We start from the raw sequence: 17,032 nt of genomic DNA, 5'->3' as shown, positions 1-17,032 counted from the left end.
AATTCTTTATTCCCAGCTAATGCCAAGGAAAACAAATTATATCTAAAAATGTTCACTGGGTCCTAACTAATGGCACAGCCTCTGTGTCCACTAACCTTTCACATAATTCTCCACTGGCAAACTGTGCACGACTTCCCCTGGCTTATTGTCCCCCCTAGTGGAAACAGTTAAACTTGTCTTTGTTTCCTGTAACAAATAATTACACAATTTGCTTTAAATTTAACCATGATAATCAATTACACCTCCATTTGCGCACCTCCAAGTGATGTGAATTTGCAAACTGAGGCCTCATACATGCCTGGATTTTCATAGGATCACAGCTTTTCCCCACACCTTTGCTTCTAGATATGGCATTGGGCACGCCCAATGCTGTATCTGAGTGGGATTAAATTAGTTAGCATTTAGAATACTTCTTCCTGTCTCAGTCCAGCTTGGTCATTAGTGTGCACAGGTATACAGGTGGCCAGCAGGGCTGAAGATGTGAAATGTGCAATGATGTAATGTAAAATAACCTTGAATAAGTATGGCTTTAGGGACTGCCAAAACAGATTATTGCAAGCAGTGACAGTGGGATGATGCTCTCTGATGTTTATTTTCCAAAATTAAAAATGCAGTAATGCGTGCATACGCAAGTGAAATCATTTGGTAACAAGTAACACTTCAGACAGCATTAGACCGGCGTGATAGATCTGGTGGAATTATTGTGCCCGGGTTTGTTATCTGCGCTGGGTAGAGTAAGCTGTTTCCCCTGTGAAAACACGAGGTTGGTGACATGATGACTAATCACACAACGATAAGACAGAGCAAACAAAATCTACCTGCTCTTTCTCCAAGGGGGTTTGCAGGGGTTGGTGAATTATTGACAAGGCAGTCCATTTTGTTGTTTTTTTATTGTTTAATCACGCACAGGAATCTTTGTCGTTTGCTAACGCTAAGAACAGGAAGTTGGGTGTCAAACCTGTCCAATTCATGTAAGGAAAGTGATGTCATTTTTGGCATGTGTAGATGTAGATAACCAGATGAGTTGAATATTCTGTTCAATTGGATTGAAATGATTGTTTAGAAGATTGCATCCTGAATGGACAGATTGGAACAGTCCAAAACAGTAATAGTCATCCGGCTCTTCCACACATTAATGTTCAGCGGTTGCTGTTGATGACTGGAACCATTACAGTCACACTGTTTCCATGATGCATTTCCTATGCCCCTGCCCTGAAGTTCTGGCACTGTTAGTCACCTTGCCATAAGCCCCTGTGGTTCAGACCACAATAACCAGTCGTGCCCCCCCGCACACACACACACACACACACACAACAGACTAATGCAATCTGTGTACAGTGGAGGAGAAAAGGAAATGGTTTTGGCCTTTGGTCTGATGGTTGCACTTAAAAGCTTCCTACCACTGTTTTTTTTCCCCTGTAACTTGATGGCTGACCTGACAATTGCTGTTTGATCTTGTATGATGTCTGTGTCAAAAGAAGACAACTCCTTCAAGCGCACTGTTAGCGTGTATGTGGCCCCAGGCAGTGGCTGAAGGTTGCTTCTTAGAGTAGCCCGGGTGGCCACCTCACCGCTGCTCGGGGTCTGAATGTCCTCATCACTGTCAATAGCTCAGTGGCACCTGGAGCCCTGCCTGGAAGGCTCCACTCCAAGAGTCAACTCACTAACAGGAGCCAGTGAGCAATTATGTACCAGCAAACAGGCAGTGCATTCTGTCTGTGACATCACAGTTATGAGGAGCTCCACAGAAAGTCCAAGCCGGCTTATATGTCCTACTGCTCCTACTTTGAAGAACCACAATCAAGAAAAATGTGCTTATCTTGGCTGAAGATCAAAGGTGTATGGATCTTGGCTGAAACAGTCCTGTGTCACACATTACAGTACAGAGAGCATTGTTCATGTTTGATCCATGCATGTGTAATTCTGGTACATTCCATTGTCCCGTCTGGTTCTATGGTAGTATTTTCTCCACAACTATGCAGATGTGCTGCAGTCAGCTTTGCAGACAAATTATAAATATGCTATGCTGGTGTAAAACACAATTGTGCTGCAGTACTGGCTGAATACCTAAGAGAGGTGGAGGCAGACGGATCCGAATATCAGGCTCTCGCCTGATTAATACCAGGGGGTATTTCTTTTTTTTTTTTTTCATTTTCATGGTTCTTTAGGGACAATTATCCAAATATCACCCTTTTCAAAAAACGTCCTTCAGGAAATGTCAATTTCACTGAATTAAATGATAAAAAGACCAAGTCCTTTAATAAAGCAAGTGGTTTCCTCACACATTGGAAAGAGAGCTGAGAACGCCAAATGACATTAATGCAGTGAAGTACAGGGAGCAGTGGAAACATGAGATTTGATTTCAAAGTGAAACCATGGAACATGACTGTGTGTTTCTGCGCTAGCCGTAGTAACCAGCAGGGAGGGAAACAGACTGAGCGTGAGCGTTCTCCAGGAGGGAGGGAAGAGAGGAGAGGTGGAGAGAAACCAGGTGAGATCCCTGCTATGCATTCATTTTTTGCTGGCTCCAGCACATTTTCACCTGCTGTCCTGGTCAGGTGCTCAGCCTTCAAGTATCTGGACACGAGCGTGGCATAGCTCTGCAAAGCTCACCCAAGGTCCCGCATGTGAAGGGTAGCAGGTCACAGTGGAAGCTGTGGTTTCGCAGAATGTCTCCACGGCGATGGAAGAGGTCTGACGGATTGCCCAGGAAACGGGCGCCACCGATGAGGTCACCCCCGCCCACGCGATCGATGCACTCAGAGCGATGAGCTCATCATGTGCCCCCACCCCCCCCTCGATCCCCTCCCCCCCTGAGGGATGAGTAGGTCAGACGATAGATAAAGCCAGCCCCTTGTTCCCGCTCTTGCTCCGCCGTGCTGACGCCTGCCGGCCCACTGGAGACCCCATCAGGAAGATTTACCAACAGTCCTCTGGCGCGCATCTGCGGATATCAGGCCTCAAACGGCAAAGGCAGAAAACACTGATCTGTGATCAGTGTCCAGGGTCCCTTATCTCCTGCCGAGCTCTGACTGGCTGAACTGAGGCAAGGGAGTGCTCTCTGATGACTTCCCTGAGAGGGATGACACTTTCACTGAAACAGGACAGCGCGCACGGTTGTCCCCTCCGGATGCAAGGTCAACGCACATGCATGTACAGTAGCAGTCCTCAGACTGCCCGGCATAATAAGGGATCACAAGAGCCAGCTCTCCCAGTAGGAAACGATATCGGAGGAGGCTACAGCAGGGGTTTACAAGGGGCCCACTGCAGAGAGCAAGTTAGGACCAGATGTTGGCCTGCCCGTAAAAAATAAAGAGCTTTAATCTCACAGCTTGGAAGAGGCAACACAGGATGAGGATAAATGAAACAATATACAGTGTGCATGTACATCTAGTCCATATGCCGTGCCTGCACATCCCATCCATGCAGTGGGCTCCTCTTCAGTGTTCGCTTTAAAGGCCTGGCTGTCAGACAAGCACCAGTTTCTTCCCTCTGTGAACACATCAAAAATAAACCCAGTGACATTAAAGGAAGTGATGCAATCTCAAGTAAAGACACCCGCCGTCTGTGCTGTCCCTCCTGCTTGTGTCCTGTGGACACTCGCAGGCCTCGGAGAAAGTCAAGATTACGGCAGTACCTTAGGGCTGGTCGTCACGTGGCAGATTTCTCTTTGATGTGTCCGGTGGCAGTGGAGGAAAGAACATCTGCTAGCCAAGGGGCGAAGGGCTGCTGATTACCCCTCGCTCTGTGACTGCCGGTCTCCGCAGTTGGAGGTCGATAGCCGCGCTGGGGGAAGACATCACCTCTGTACAACGGGGTGGTTAATCTGTCTGTGCTGGGAATGAGGGGGGCCCAAAATGGCCATTTCCACTTCCCGTTCTGGTTTACAGCAGAGAGCTACCCAGCAACCGCCAAAGCAAGCACGCTAGACGGCAAGCTACAAGCTACACGTAGCCACGAAATCGTGATTGAAAACAAGCGCTTCGCCAAGATCTGATTGGCACCCGGTTGGACCACTTCCTGACTGTAGGGTGGAGCTGCGATCGTGCTGATTTGCAGGATGTGAAGTGGTCAGATGCACAGATGGCAGCCACACGGGACACAGCCCCGGGATTAAGGTGAAGGATTGTGGGCACTGGGGAGATCGTGGGAGGAGACTGTGTATGGAAACATCACTAATTCTCTTTAACCATCGATAAAACACCCCAAACTCCACTCCACCACAGAAGTTTCATCCAGCATTCATCCAGGTGCTGGGCACAAATAGCAACACAGTCATGGGAGAATGCAAGTAAAGCAAGAACGTTACCCCTCCCTTGATAAGAAACTCCCAATGAGTGATTTATTAACGCACAGAAAAAAAGATAAAGTCTCTTGGGTCTTCATCAGGTCACAGAGTGGAACTGAACTTACCCCCACCTCCTCTGGTAGCACCAGGCTGCCTGCACTAGGGGCTGGCTAATTTGAACAGAGCAGGATAATCCAACACAGGCCCCTGTATTGTTTGCCCTCATCCCACTGGGGTGTTTTTTGGTTAGGGTGGTGATACGTGCTTGGTGGCCCAGCGGAGGATGGGCAGGGAGGAAGCGTTGTGATCTGGTGACCAGATCCCTCGCCCAGGTTTGGGGGGGGGGGGGGGGGGGGGCAGTCTGCCGTGCCCTTCTCCTTTGATGGGCGGATGTTCACGGATCGAGCCCCGCCGCCCACTGCTTTGCTGCGTCTGACAGCCCTGCGTCTGACAGACATTTGTTTTTCCGTCTGCCGGTCGGCCCGCACAGGAGAGGTAAAGGAGAGGGAGTGCAGTTTCAGCCCAGCGGCTGTGGGAGGTCTATGACCATCTCCGCTGTCCTCTGATCTGGCGGACCAGTCTGTCCAAACATATGATGTGACCTGTTTATTCACAGTGGTAGATATGAAGGAGGAACAAAGAAATAAGACAGCGTATGTGTGTTTCCGTTTATGAACATTTATTTATGACAGGCCCAGTGGCCTTGTTAGCATAGCCACCCTGACCCTCGAAGGTTGTGGGTTCCCCACAGCTGACATTTACCAAAGACATTCAGATTGGTATATCCTTTGTGCTTGGTGCTCAGTGTTTAAAGGGTTGGATTGTGGGTAATGGCTCTGTCATAAACTGCTGTTTCTGCTGTCCGGGGAATATACATTCAGTTGTTTCACATCACAGACACGAGGATCAGCTCACATGTTAAGAGAGCCATGCAGCCTTGGACATTACATAGATTTATGAGTCTTACTGGACAGTGTGGAGAAGTTTACAGGTTTCTGCAAGGGGAGCTCAGCTGAGACTGAAACATGTGGCCACAGTCCTCTGTTCTGATTGATATAGTGGGTGTTGTATTAGACTTGAGAATGGCCTACATAAATATTGGATGTGGAGAGAGACTGAGTGTGACGTTAAAGTACTGTGAATGTGCAGGGATGGAGGTGAAAGTCATCGCCGTGTGGCCCAGGTCAGCGTTAGATTTATTCACTCCAGCGGAGCAAGGATGACAGGACAGCTGAACTGTTTCGCTGTGAAATACGTCTTAGCCCGGGGCCCAGATCCGCCCACACTTTTGATTAATCTGGACCCGCTCTGCCCCTCCTCCAGGTTCCAGCGCGCTTGCCTGTAAACCCCTCCTTCACCACCCCCGCTCCCGCTCCCTGCTCCCCCTCTCCCCACCCCCACCCCCTTCAGTCCGGGGAGACCTCAGCGCAGCCGGGAGGAGAGGGGAGAAAGGGGGGGGGGGAGTCGGCACCACCCAAATCTCCCTTCCCCCACAGCCGCAGCGACGCGGCGGCTCTCTGTGCCGTGAGAGAGCGGCAGCCTGCTGTGGAATGAGAGCAGCGGCCCGCGGGAGCCCGCCCCGCGCAAATAAACACTCGCTGCGGTGGCCCCCCCCCCCCCCCCCCCTTCATCAATGTGCCTCCTCCCGCCATGGCCCGCGGTGCGTCTTTTCAGCATGTTCAGGGCTCCTTTTTCACATCTGGGGTTCTGCTAGGAGCTGCTCTCACACCCAGATGCAGGTAGGCGTAAGGTAACCACACACTCAGGAAGTATAAAGAGTGATAAGGTTTATACCACACTCCACATTACCATGGCAATCCAGATCCACCAATAACCCTGGCGTATGTCCCCATACTCTTTATAATAAATATTTATGCTAACAGCTGAGTTAAACCTTATTATCCTTGAGGCTGCACTGAGGCTGCACTTGCATGTAAGCATTTAAATAATATTATGTACATGTGTGGTATCATTGGTAAATTTTAAATATTCTTATAATTTTAAATATTCACAGCCACCCAAAGCTCCACAGGACATCTCCAAGGTTCCCATTTTGGTAACCTTTGCTTGTAAGGGGCAAGACCCCAGCTTGTGCCCCACTGCAGGTCTGGACAGGCCTAGCTGTGGTCAGGATGTACATACATTTTCACATCTGCGTCACATATAACGGTATAGATGATAAAAAAAAGGCATAGAAACCGTAGCTAGGTAAGGGAGAATAACTAATACTATTCCACTGGGTGGGCATTGACTGTACTGGGTCTTCATTTCTTCAAAACTGAATATTGAGCATCATCTGTTGGATTCTGATGGTACTGCACGTATTCCACCTGATGGTATCACTCATATGGTGTGCGAAAACTCCTTTCATGTATTGGAGGTTATATCAGACATATTTAGTATATACATCTTCAGTTGTGTCCTCTTACATTTCTGTCTACTTCCTGATTTTGTTCTGGTGTTTTGTTCTTGTACTGGTGAATTTGGAAAGTAGACAGTTATGATATGCTAAAAGTCTGTTTGGTGAGAATGTTTAATTATTAGCAACAGATATGTCTGTTTGACATAAATGAGTCACCAATTTCAACACTCTTTTTCTGCTGTGAGTTTGGAGACTCATTGAAAGTCTTCAGCTGCATTTTGGTGAGCACAGCATGGTGCTTCCTGACAGAGCTGATAAGAGGGGAATTATGAAAGTTCTGAAACGAGAGTATTTGCACTTGCTTTTGGATCTGAGCGAAGGAAGGAAAAGTGAGATTTCATCCAAAGGTTTCTGGCCTTAGAGCTGGATTGTTACAAAGACAAATATGTAGGAATCATAGGGAATTCAGCAACTGTTCCCTCATCTCATCACAAAGACGGTTAGACAGTAGTGTGTGCAGTGTGTGTATGTGTACAGACCAGCAAAGACCTAAAAGGCTGACTGCAGTTATCCGTTGTACATGTTATCTGTGAGCATTCTGTGTTCCATTAATGTGTCAGCACTGTACCGAGGACACAAATTCAAGTCCTTGGGAATGACTCCTTCATGGTGAGGTGTCTTGGTCATCCTAGATGGGCATCAGCTTTTAAGGATGGCGTCAGGAACAGATCAGAGACCAGAGCACTGCAGCTACCTGATTCTGGTTCTCTCTGCTTCAGCTATGGTGAAATGCAGCTCACGCAAGCCTTAATCACCGGATCACAAAGATCGAACAACCTTCACAATTTACACTAAATAACAAAGTTCAGATATGAAAACGCATGAAAGGCGATGATCAGAAAGGACATTAAAAACTGCAAAACGAGTCGGCCAAATGAAGCATAGCGGCTTGAATAATCAAAATGGGACACATCAGAGTCTTCGGAAATGAGTAATTACAAGGTGACCTTTAAAACCTGCTGAGTTTGTTCTGAGTGGTCCCACGCATTTGGGGAGTAGACTAGGGCTGTAGTCCATGCACTGCCACTTAAACGCAGAGCAGAAGAACAAACAAAACTCCCTAGCTGCTCTCTTGCATGATGAACAGCAGCAGAATCTTTGCAGCACAGGTGTGTGTGTGTGTGTGTGTGTGGCAATGAATTATGTGTGTAAATGAGGTCCGTAGATGGGTGAGCTGAACTATGTGTGTGTGTGTGTCTACGTGGTTGGGTGAGTGAGTGAGCTGTGTGTGTCATCTGTGTGTGTGTATATTCTGGGGTATGAGTGTGTTTTTGTCACAGGGATCTGTGAGTGTACACGTTGGGGAGGGGTGGGATGAGACAGCACTGGTTAGAGTGAGCAAAGGATGGTCATGGGTACTGATGGAAGGGCAGAGCTGTCTGCTTCCTCTGTGACATCAAAAGCTTACTTTCAGGTACCTGCTCTTTTGAGTTTCTGTGACGTCACAAGCTCATTGCATCTGCTGTGTGGTATCTCTGTGACATGAACATTTCACCCTGCTCTATTGGGTGTCTCTGTGACATCACAAGCTCATTGTGTCTGCCCCTTGCTGTCTCTGTGACATCACAAAGTCTGCTTTCTCAAGTACTTCATCCATTCTGTGCTGCTCAGTGTCATGCAATACTACTCTGCAATGAATTAAATAATGCGCTGCAGATTTACTGGTGAATGATATATGATAGGATACTTTATGTCTCCTTAAAAGTAATATTTATTTAATTTACAATGGCACCACTTGTATATTATTTTTGGACTGTTTCTGTATTATTTTACAGATGTGGGGAGTGATGTGCATGTTTCTGATTTACTGTAATTGTCTGTATATCTTCTCATTGCCAGCCTTCTCAACAACAATCCAGCAAGGAATGATTTAGAACAAATTCAGTGTGCAATAACTGCAAATACTAAATCATGTATAATGCAAACAATGATTCCTCTTTCACAGTTAAAGCCTAAACTGGGATTAACCCTGGAAAAATTTCAAATCTCTCTGAAAAAAAAGAATTAATGAAAAAATGGATTCAGAATTAATAAAAAATAAACCTCTACTTTTCTACCTTTTGCTCTTACTAAGTGTAAAAACTGATTCCCAACATGATGCATAACATGTATTGATCTAATTGGTTTGCTTTTATTAAATATTCATTTGTAGCACTGAGCTCTCAGCGTAGCAGTGATGGAACTTTTCAGGTTGAGAGGAGTAGATGCATGCCTGCAAATTTAAAAACAGATTCAGTCTGACACAAATGCCTACAAAGTGAGGTCCAGTTTTATTGAGGGAGCCAACCACAGAATCCATTTTCACTAATTTTACTATGGCAATTCATTCTTTTTTCACAGAAGAATACATTCAGAAAGATCACCTCTCCCCTTTTATGTTGTTAAAACAGTAAAACTGGATGTAAACACAATCTCCTTCATTGAGATGTAAAATGTACAAAGCAACCTAAAAATCCAAGAGGTCGTTTTTCACCCCACTCTGGCTTGCAGGCCCTCACAAAATTACACTCGCATGTCATGCCATTGTGGTCACGGCTCATCGAGATTCTGGCAGCAGTATTACATATTGCCACTAGGTGTCAGTAGAGTTTTTTCCCTTTTCCTTCGAATTTTTCCAAACTCATTCTTTCCTGACAGTCCATGATGTTTTATTCAATTTGTAATGCAAAACATCTCATGACATGGAAAACAACAAATGATATGCTGAATGAAAGCCTGCATGACATGTATGAAGACAGAGAGCCAGGGAGGCTAATCATTACAGACACACACACACCATTCCCAACTTTCCTTTGTGATGTCATCACTTACCCTTACACCTAAGACCAGTGTAGACATTTTGAGGCATGTCATCTTTATGAACAGCATTTCAACTGAAATGTCACAGCTAAGGTGTGCATCCTAGACCATCTGGGTCATGGTAAGTCCCCTTTCGGTCGACGCAGTCATGCCTTGAGCCACCGCTCTTTGAACGAGCGGCACCAAACAGCTCAGCTTATACCTTTACATCGTGCCAAAGACACAAAGAGACAGTTAATTGTGGTGTCCTGTTTAATGAAAGAAGCCGAACGACAGAGGACCGTCGGTCTCTAGACATGGTCCTCTTTGCAGTCCACGTGTTGGTGACCCATATCCCCCCTCAAGCCTGTCTGCAGCGATACCTAATTAAAAAAGACAACCAGTGTAAACATCAAAGGACTTTCCCCCCCACCACTGTCTTATATGTATCGTCACCCAAAATGCACAAACGAATTAATCTGTATGAATGTGACTCTCGTTCAACTGTCCAGGTGTGCGCTAACTGAGTAGAGAAATATTAGTACAAAATTAGTGGCTTATGCATTCCTTACATTAAATTACACTGTAAAAGGACAGTCAATTCTACTTTATGCAGGAGCATTCTGAAATACCATCATAAATACATGTTTTGGCCAGTACAGAGCCCCGCAGCTCAGAGAGTGTCGTGTTCGAGAATAATCTCTCTGACCAGGTTTCTATTTCGCCATGTACTCCAATCTCTCTGCTGTGCCTTTGTCTCTGCCCTCCTAAAAAACCATCGCTCCCGGGATCATCTCTCCCAAATTCACTGCTACGCTCTGCAAGCACCCAAAATAACTCTCTCTCTGCCTCCACCCTCTGCTACACACACACGCGGGCACACACACACACACACACACACACACACACACACACACACACACACACACACAGGAATAACACTCCGAGGGGTTGGGGAGGGTTCCTGCTCTCCACAGTGTCTCAGTCTCTTCCTGCCTGGCTTTTTCCACTGCTAATTGTAGCGCCGGCACCACTGCGAGCTTCACACAGGAAAATGGAGAGAGGTTGCGGGCTGCTCCTTTGTTTCTCTGAATGCCTCCCTAATCTGTTTCTCTACCTCATTGTGCAAGAGCATCTGCTTCGCTGAAAAGCATTTAGAAGGAGGTCCCGATCATGACCTTTTTTCTGATTTCAGTGTGAGGTGGGAACTGTAACACAGATGGCCCCACAGGTTAATAGGCTTGGTCACCTGACCTGTCACTCTGGGACAGTAAGTAGTGGATGCTCCTGTACACTATATGGGCAAGCATTTAACATTTCAGCACTGAGCACTGAGGGTATTCCTCCTAAGAGGGCTGCCTAAGTATAAGGAAAGGGTTAACACTTACCAAGGGAGTAGGCTGCAATGAGAGTAGGTCTGGAGCCTTTGTGTGTGTGATTGTGTGAGTATCTATGTGATTGTATGTGTGTGCACGTGTACGTGGCTTGTGTGTGTGTGTGTGTGTGTGTGTGTGTGTGTGTGTGTGTGTGTGTGCGTCTGTCATTCTGGGGTGTCCACGCCAGGCTGGCATGCTGTGGCATAACTCAGCGGCACACCGAGACCCACCACTGGTCCCACCAAACTTAGCCAGGACACAATGTAATTCACACTCCTGTAGCAGGACAGAGGGTGAGAGGAACAGAAAGGAGAGACAGGATGGGAGAGAAGGAGAGAAAAAGTATAAGAAAGACATAGAGAGAGGGAGAGATGGAGAGACAGAGATGGAGAGGGAGGGAGAGATGGGGAGATTGAGAGATTGAGAGATGGAGAAAGAGGAAGAGACAGAAGTAGAGATGGAGTGAGAGAGTAAGAGACAGAGAAGGAGAGATGCAGATAGTGAGAGAGAGAGGGAGAGAGAAGTAGAGGGAGAGAGGGAGAGATTGAGAGATGGACAGACAAGGGGTTAAACAAATGCATGAGGTACACCACTACAGCACATCACTTCCATCTCGATGATGGTCTTGTGAAAACAATTCATCAGGTCACTGAGACTGCTGCCTTGCGACGGTACGCCCACCTGTTCTCTGCTCTCGCCGCCGACAACACCGGCGTCATGAACTCCTGAGTTCGACAGGGATGCAGGACAAAGAAAGGCTGGCCAATCAGAGGGTGTTCCTGCAGCCACACACAGAAAAAACACAATACAGACAATGATAATCCCCATCTTGGTCAAACTGCTTTCTTTCAGTCTCGTTTCTATTAAGTAAAGCTATTAAGTATTTAAGCAAGGCTTTATGAACCCCATGAGTGGAACTACCATGTCATTGACACATATGAATCAATCAAAAGATACTTCAGTCTGTCACAAAACAGCATGATAGGTTTCACACACTTTGAGTATTAAGCTTCTTTTTCATTTGTGCAGCCAAAGCAGCATTTGGTGTACGGTGTCTTTGAATTAGTCAATGCTGACAAGAGGATGTAGCTCAAGCAATTTCCTTACTCCATGAGTTTAAATGCTTAACAGAATTACTGAGATCTGCAAAAAAAAAAAAAAAAAACTTTTTTTCTTCAAGAAATCAAAGTTACACATAAAGTCAAAAGAAACATTAAAACAAACTCTTTAAAACTGTGCCAGAAAAAAAAAAGAAAAGGGAAAAAAAAAACCTGTGTGTGTTATTTTTACAACTTCCGAATTTTGCCTCCACTGTGGCTGTTAACTTTAACTGATCCTTGCACTGGCCCGGCTTTCATGATGTCCTTATGAAGTTCTCAGAGTAAAAGCAGAGCCGTGGTTCACGTTTCGCGCGGAGCGTTTTGATCCGATGAACCCCCCTCTCACTGGAGGGCAGTGAAGTACAGCAGCAGACGGAGGTCGGAGCAAACGAGTTGTCAAAGCCTGTTCTTTGTTGCAGAAAGATATGGAAGTCGTGCTTTAGCAGGAGAACATGAAACGCTGAACCCTTGTAACAATGAGATTTCCCAGACAGCTACAGCATGTTTCTCAATAAGTCATATCTTAGCTCTTGACAGACATGCTGCTCCTTCTTAAGCGGAGACAGATTTGATCTTGGACAGATGTATTCTGAAACGCAATCAGCAGGTGGCAGACACAAAGGAATCCTCTCGCTCCACAAAACATACGGGAGCAGGATGGAAATATGACAGTGATCATGAGCCTGCAGTTCATTACTGAGGCTATGCCACTGCGGACCCCAAAAAGTGACAGTGTGGTTGTTTGTGTGTGTGTGTGTGTGTGCGTGAGTGTGTGTGCGTGCATGAGAGAGAGAAGGAGAATAAGTACGTATATGTGTCTGTGTGTGCATTTATGAGTGTGTGTGTGTCTATGTGTGTGCACATGTATGAGTGTGTGTGTGAATGAGTCTGTCCATATGTGTGTGTGAGAATGAGTGTGTATAGGTGTGTGTGTATGTGAGAGAATAAGTATGTATATGTGTCTGTGCATGCATTTATGAGTGTGTGTGTGTCTATGTGTGTGCACATGTATGAGTGTGTGTGTGAATGAGTCTGTCCATATGTGTGTGTGAGAATGAGTGTGTATAGGTGTATGTGTGTGTGTGTGTGTGAGAATGTATGTGTGTGTGTGGGTGTGTGTGTGAGAATATGTGTGTGTGTGTGAGAGAATGAGAGTGTCTGTCACTGTATTGGTCACTGCAGAGGTTGTTTAAAATGCACAAAGACTGACTCTGTGGCAGAACGAACCTGGAGGAAAATGCTGGAGTGCTGAAAGCCTGGACGCACACAGCATGAATATGCCAACCTTGTGAGGACAGTGCGCTTGGTATGGCTAAACAGAGCAATTTCTCTGGGGTTATTTTTCACATACAGTACCTATTGACTTGAGTATAAGTCACACTGATCTAATTATAGTGTTAAATGGTAACCTTGAGGTAAACTACTAATGCTGTTTCAGACAGGATTCCAACTCGGACTCCTGTCCATGATCCACCCCAGCTCCTTAATCTATGCTCCCCCCTACCCCAACACACAAACGCGCATATGTACACACACACACACACACACACACACACACACACACACACACACCAAAAAAACATCTATGAAATCTATTTTAGATTAACCAAAGTTTCTACAGATTAGATCACACAGTACGTGACGTCTTATCAGCAGGGCTGCAGGTGAGTAAACATTAGAAATTTCCATCAGGTGATGATGCCACGCAACACTAGCGATCCCGTCGCTTTGGTGTGTCCTCGCTGAACCCGTCGGTGCTGGATCCGTGGCTCTACACCTGGGGCACTGTGTGGACACGAGGCGCTCGCTGTGGACGCTCGTCTAAATTACAGCGCCCGCCGCCGCAGCCCCGGAGTCTGGTGCCAGAGCGAGGCGAGTCGATCGGGATGACTTCATCTGAAGCTCTCTGGAGGCCAGGCCGGCTCACCGCATGGCCGAGCGCGGCCGCGGAGTTCAGAGGCAGACCGGCTGCGCCGGAGGCATCCGAGGTTCGGCCGCGCGGGACCTTCTGAAGCGGCGAGCGGCTCCCTGTCACAGCTGCTTTTACAGGTCATTCTTTAACCCTTCAGTCAGACTACACACCTCGCGCCTCACATTATGAGGTCATTACATTACATTACAGGTCACAATACAAAGTGCTACAAAACATCACTTACATTACAAAACAAAAATTACACAACATTACATTAGATATGCAGATAACAAGGGTACCCAGCCCTACCTCATGTTCTTTGATGTTTGATGTATTTATTCTCCCTTGCATAGCCAATGCCTGCACTACAGCATTTGAAGTACATTTTGACAGTATTTATAACCATCATTTCAATCAGTATGAATCATCTTAATAATAAACATATCTGTTTTCCATGTTATATTTGCTTACAGCTCTACTACACCAGGGCAGAGAATGAGATAAGTGGCAGGTGTGTCCTCTTCACTGTGTGGGAGGGAGGCCTCATCATTCGAGCAGTTTGATACAAGGTCTCCAGGACCGCACAGGTGCGCTCCCTCACCACACAAAGAGCACACAGGAGGGCATGCTAATGCGACAGTTTTACAGTCTGCGAGTTCTACAGTTGCAGCAGGAAGCAGACGTCACATGGAGGACAGGCACAGTCTCCCTGACGTCTTCCCAAACATTTACGTTTACATTTATTTATTTAGCAGACGCTTTTATCCAAGCGACTTACAAAAGTGCATACAGCAAGTATAGCGACAGTATGGGGACAGGATGTGTACAGCTCCACAATGAGACAGTTCTCAGCTGAGAGCAAGGTCTGTTTGAGGACACAGTACTATCAGATTTGTACAATTACAGCCTATAGGGCAACTAATACGATACACTTTAAAACGGCAAACTTCAACAACTCGCAGGAGTCAGCAAGTGTCCTCGCAACACGGGGGACCGCTAGCCAACGTACCCCACCTTTTGGGAATGAAGCCAGTGGGCTCCTGGTCACTGTCCACAGATGACACGACTGGGCCTGAACATCACCCCCCAGAGCTCAGCCCCCTGTTTGAGCGCCTTCTAACCGTGCGCCACATTAACAACCCTACTGCAGGCCCCTACAGCCAAAGAGGAGGTAGGTTACTGGGGCTGCCTTTGTCCCCCTGACAGGTGACTGTATTGGCAAGGGGATCACTCAGTAAGGGACCATCGTCTCACAGAAGTTATATCTGGATAGCACACCCTGATATCACCACTTGCACGATGTAGTGGGTGCAGTGTGTGTAGTATATCTGTGCAGCACTGTTAGTATCTACAGAGTCTACGTAATGAATCTATGCAGTAGTGTGTCTAGTTTCTGAGCAGTATATCTGTGCAATATTTTTAGTATCTGCAGTCTTCATACAGCATATCTGTGCAGTGCTGTAAGCCTGTCTGCAGTTTCTGATCAGTGTATCCATGCAGCACTGAGGTCTCAGCGTTCCTGGCGCTTCGGTGCGCTGGGGCCATCGGCTCCCTGCGGCAGTAGGCTGAAGACTCAGTGAGTCAGCCTTTCCTGTTAGCTCTGCACAGCCACTCAACAGAGAGGGAGGAGGAGAGACAGAGGGAGAGAGAGAGTGAGACAGAGACAGAAGGGGGGGAGGCAGAGATGGGGGGGGGGGGGTGACAAGGGGGAAAGGTAGAAGTGGGGGGGCAGGGGGAGAGAGAAGGAAAGAGGGAGGGAGGGAGGGAGGGAGGGAAAGAAGACAAGAGGGAGAGAGGGAGGGAGTGAAGGGGGGAGGGAGAGAGGGAGAGACACAGGAGAGGCAAGATGGCAAGTGGGAGACTAAGATCAGCAGTGCTTCTCTTCACATGCCCAGAGACTGACTCACCCACGGCTCCCTGCTTGAAACCCCTGGCTCTCCATCTCACCACTCACTGCCGCTGCTGGGGAGTGATGCTGGCCTCATTCACAAAACAACACCACATACCGTCCCCTACTGCCCTGCCCCTGCTTCTCTATGCTCACAACCCCCTCTCTCTGTGCCTCTCACTGGTTTCTCTTGACAATTATATCCTCTAATCATCCTCCCAGTCCTCCAATTCTCCAGTTCAATTAGATTTGATTCGATTCAATTCGATTCAATTTAATACAATTCAATTCGATTCGATTCAATTCCATCCACCTTCTCTTCTCCCTCAGTCACAACCCACCTCCGAATGAGCAGGAATCCTGTGTTATTCATGTCGTGTGACAGAATGCAGCAGGGCGAATGCTGCTGACTGTATTCAGTGTTAAAATATGCACAGCATCGTTTGCAAGTTTTAAGCTATTCAAGAAAGGAACTTAACTACAATTTACTAACTACAAATCTAACAGAAGAGAGAGACAGAAGGTCCCGTGCCCTTGTGTTGATTGGACTGCATGAGACGAAACCCTGCCGACAGTACACAGACTGTCAACAAGGACACCTCCTTACAGCACAGTACAATACGAAATCTGTAACATAGTACAGTGCCATGAGAAGTAAACGTTCCGGAGCTCAGCGCACAGCTGGTGTAAACACACAGACTTGCCGAGCGCTGAGATCCAGCGTACGGTTTCTTCGGGCGAGAGAGTTCACCTAGCGTCCGCCCGCGCGCATCTCGCAGCATGAAGTAAGGCCCCACTGCTCTCCCATCAAACACCTCGGCGCTCCCGCTAATAATCACCTCTGATCTGGCGCGCCGGCGGGAGCGGCCCATTGAAATGCTAATGCACTAGTGGCGGGGGGGGGGGCTCCCATCGGGACGGGAGCAGGAGCACGAGGACTGACAGGGGTGCCGATCCGCGCCTTCTTTCAGAGACAGGCCGGAGGGGATCAACAGCACACGCGGGCACGCACGCATCGCCATCCTGCACCTGCTTAGGCGAATACTGATGTCCCTAACGACCCTGCTCGCTAAACGCTCGCTAACGGCTAAAGCGACAGCTAGCCATTATACAGGCCAGCTGTGCAGCAAGCTGGCTGGAGATACTGCGTATGCAGCCAAAGTCTGTTTATCAACAGTCAGTCGATACAGTAAATTATGATGAATTACGAGAGCTAAAGTCAACTCACCACACACCATTGTGTAAGATGAGTTATGACAACCACTGAA

The 17,032-nt window shown here is 47.2% G+C and overlaps 1 protein-coding gene across 2 annotated transcripts in view; it reads right to left on the bottom strand.

Annotated features, from left to right (window-relative positions):
- Window positions 1–10,980: 10,980 nt before the first annotated feature.
- atg10 (ATG10 autophagy related 10 homolog (S. cerevisiae)) overlaps window positions 10,981–17,032 on the bottom strand; it is a 34,672-nt gene continuing 28,620 nt past the window's right edge. For both annotated transcript variants that reach the window (XM_036527523.1, XM_036527522.1), the window contains 2 exons: window positions 11,546–11,643; window positions 10,981–11,140 (listed from right to left, as the gene is read on the bottom strand). In XM_036527523.1, coding sequence (XP_036383416.1) covers window positions 11,029–11,140; window positions 11,546–11,643 — 210 coding nt within the window. In that variant the 3' untranslated portion in view covers window positions 10,981–11,028. The remainder of the gene's footprint in view (window positions 11,141–11,545; window positions 11,644–17,032) is intronic.

Source organism: Megalops cyprinoides, chromosome 4 (assembly GCF_013368585.1).
Source record: "Megalops cyprinoides isolate fMegCyp1 chromosome 4, fMegCyp1.pri, whole genome shotgun sequence".
Taxonomy (NCBI): Eukaryota; Metazoa; Chordata; class Actinopteri; order Elopiformes; family Megalopidae; genus Megalops; species Megalops cyprinoides.
This window is presented reverse-complemented; position numbering and strand designations above follow the sequence as displayed.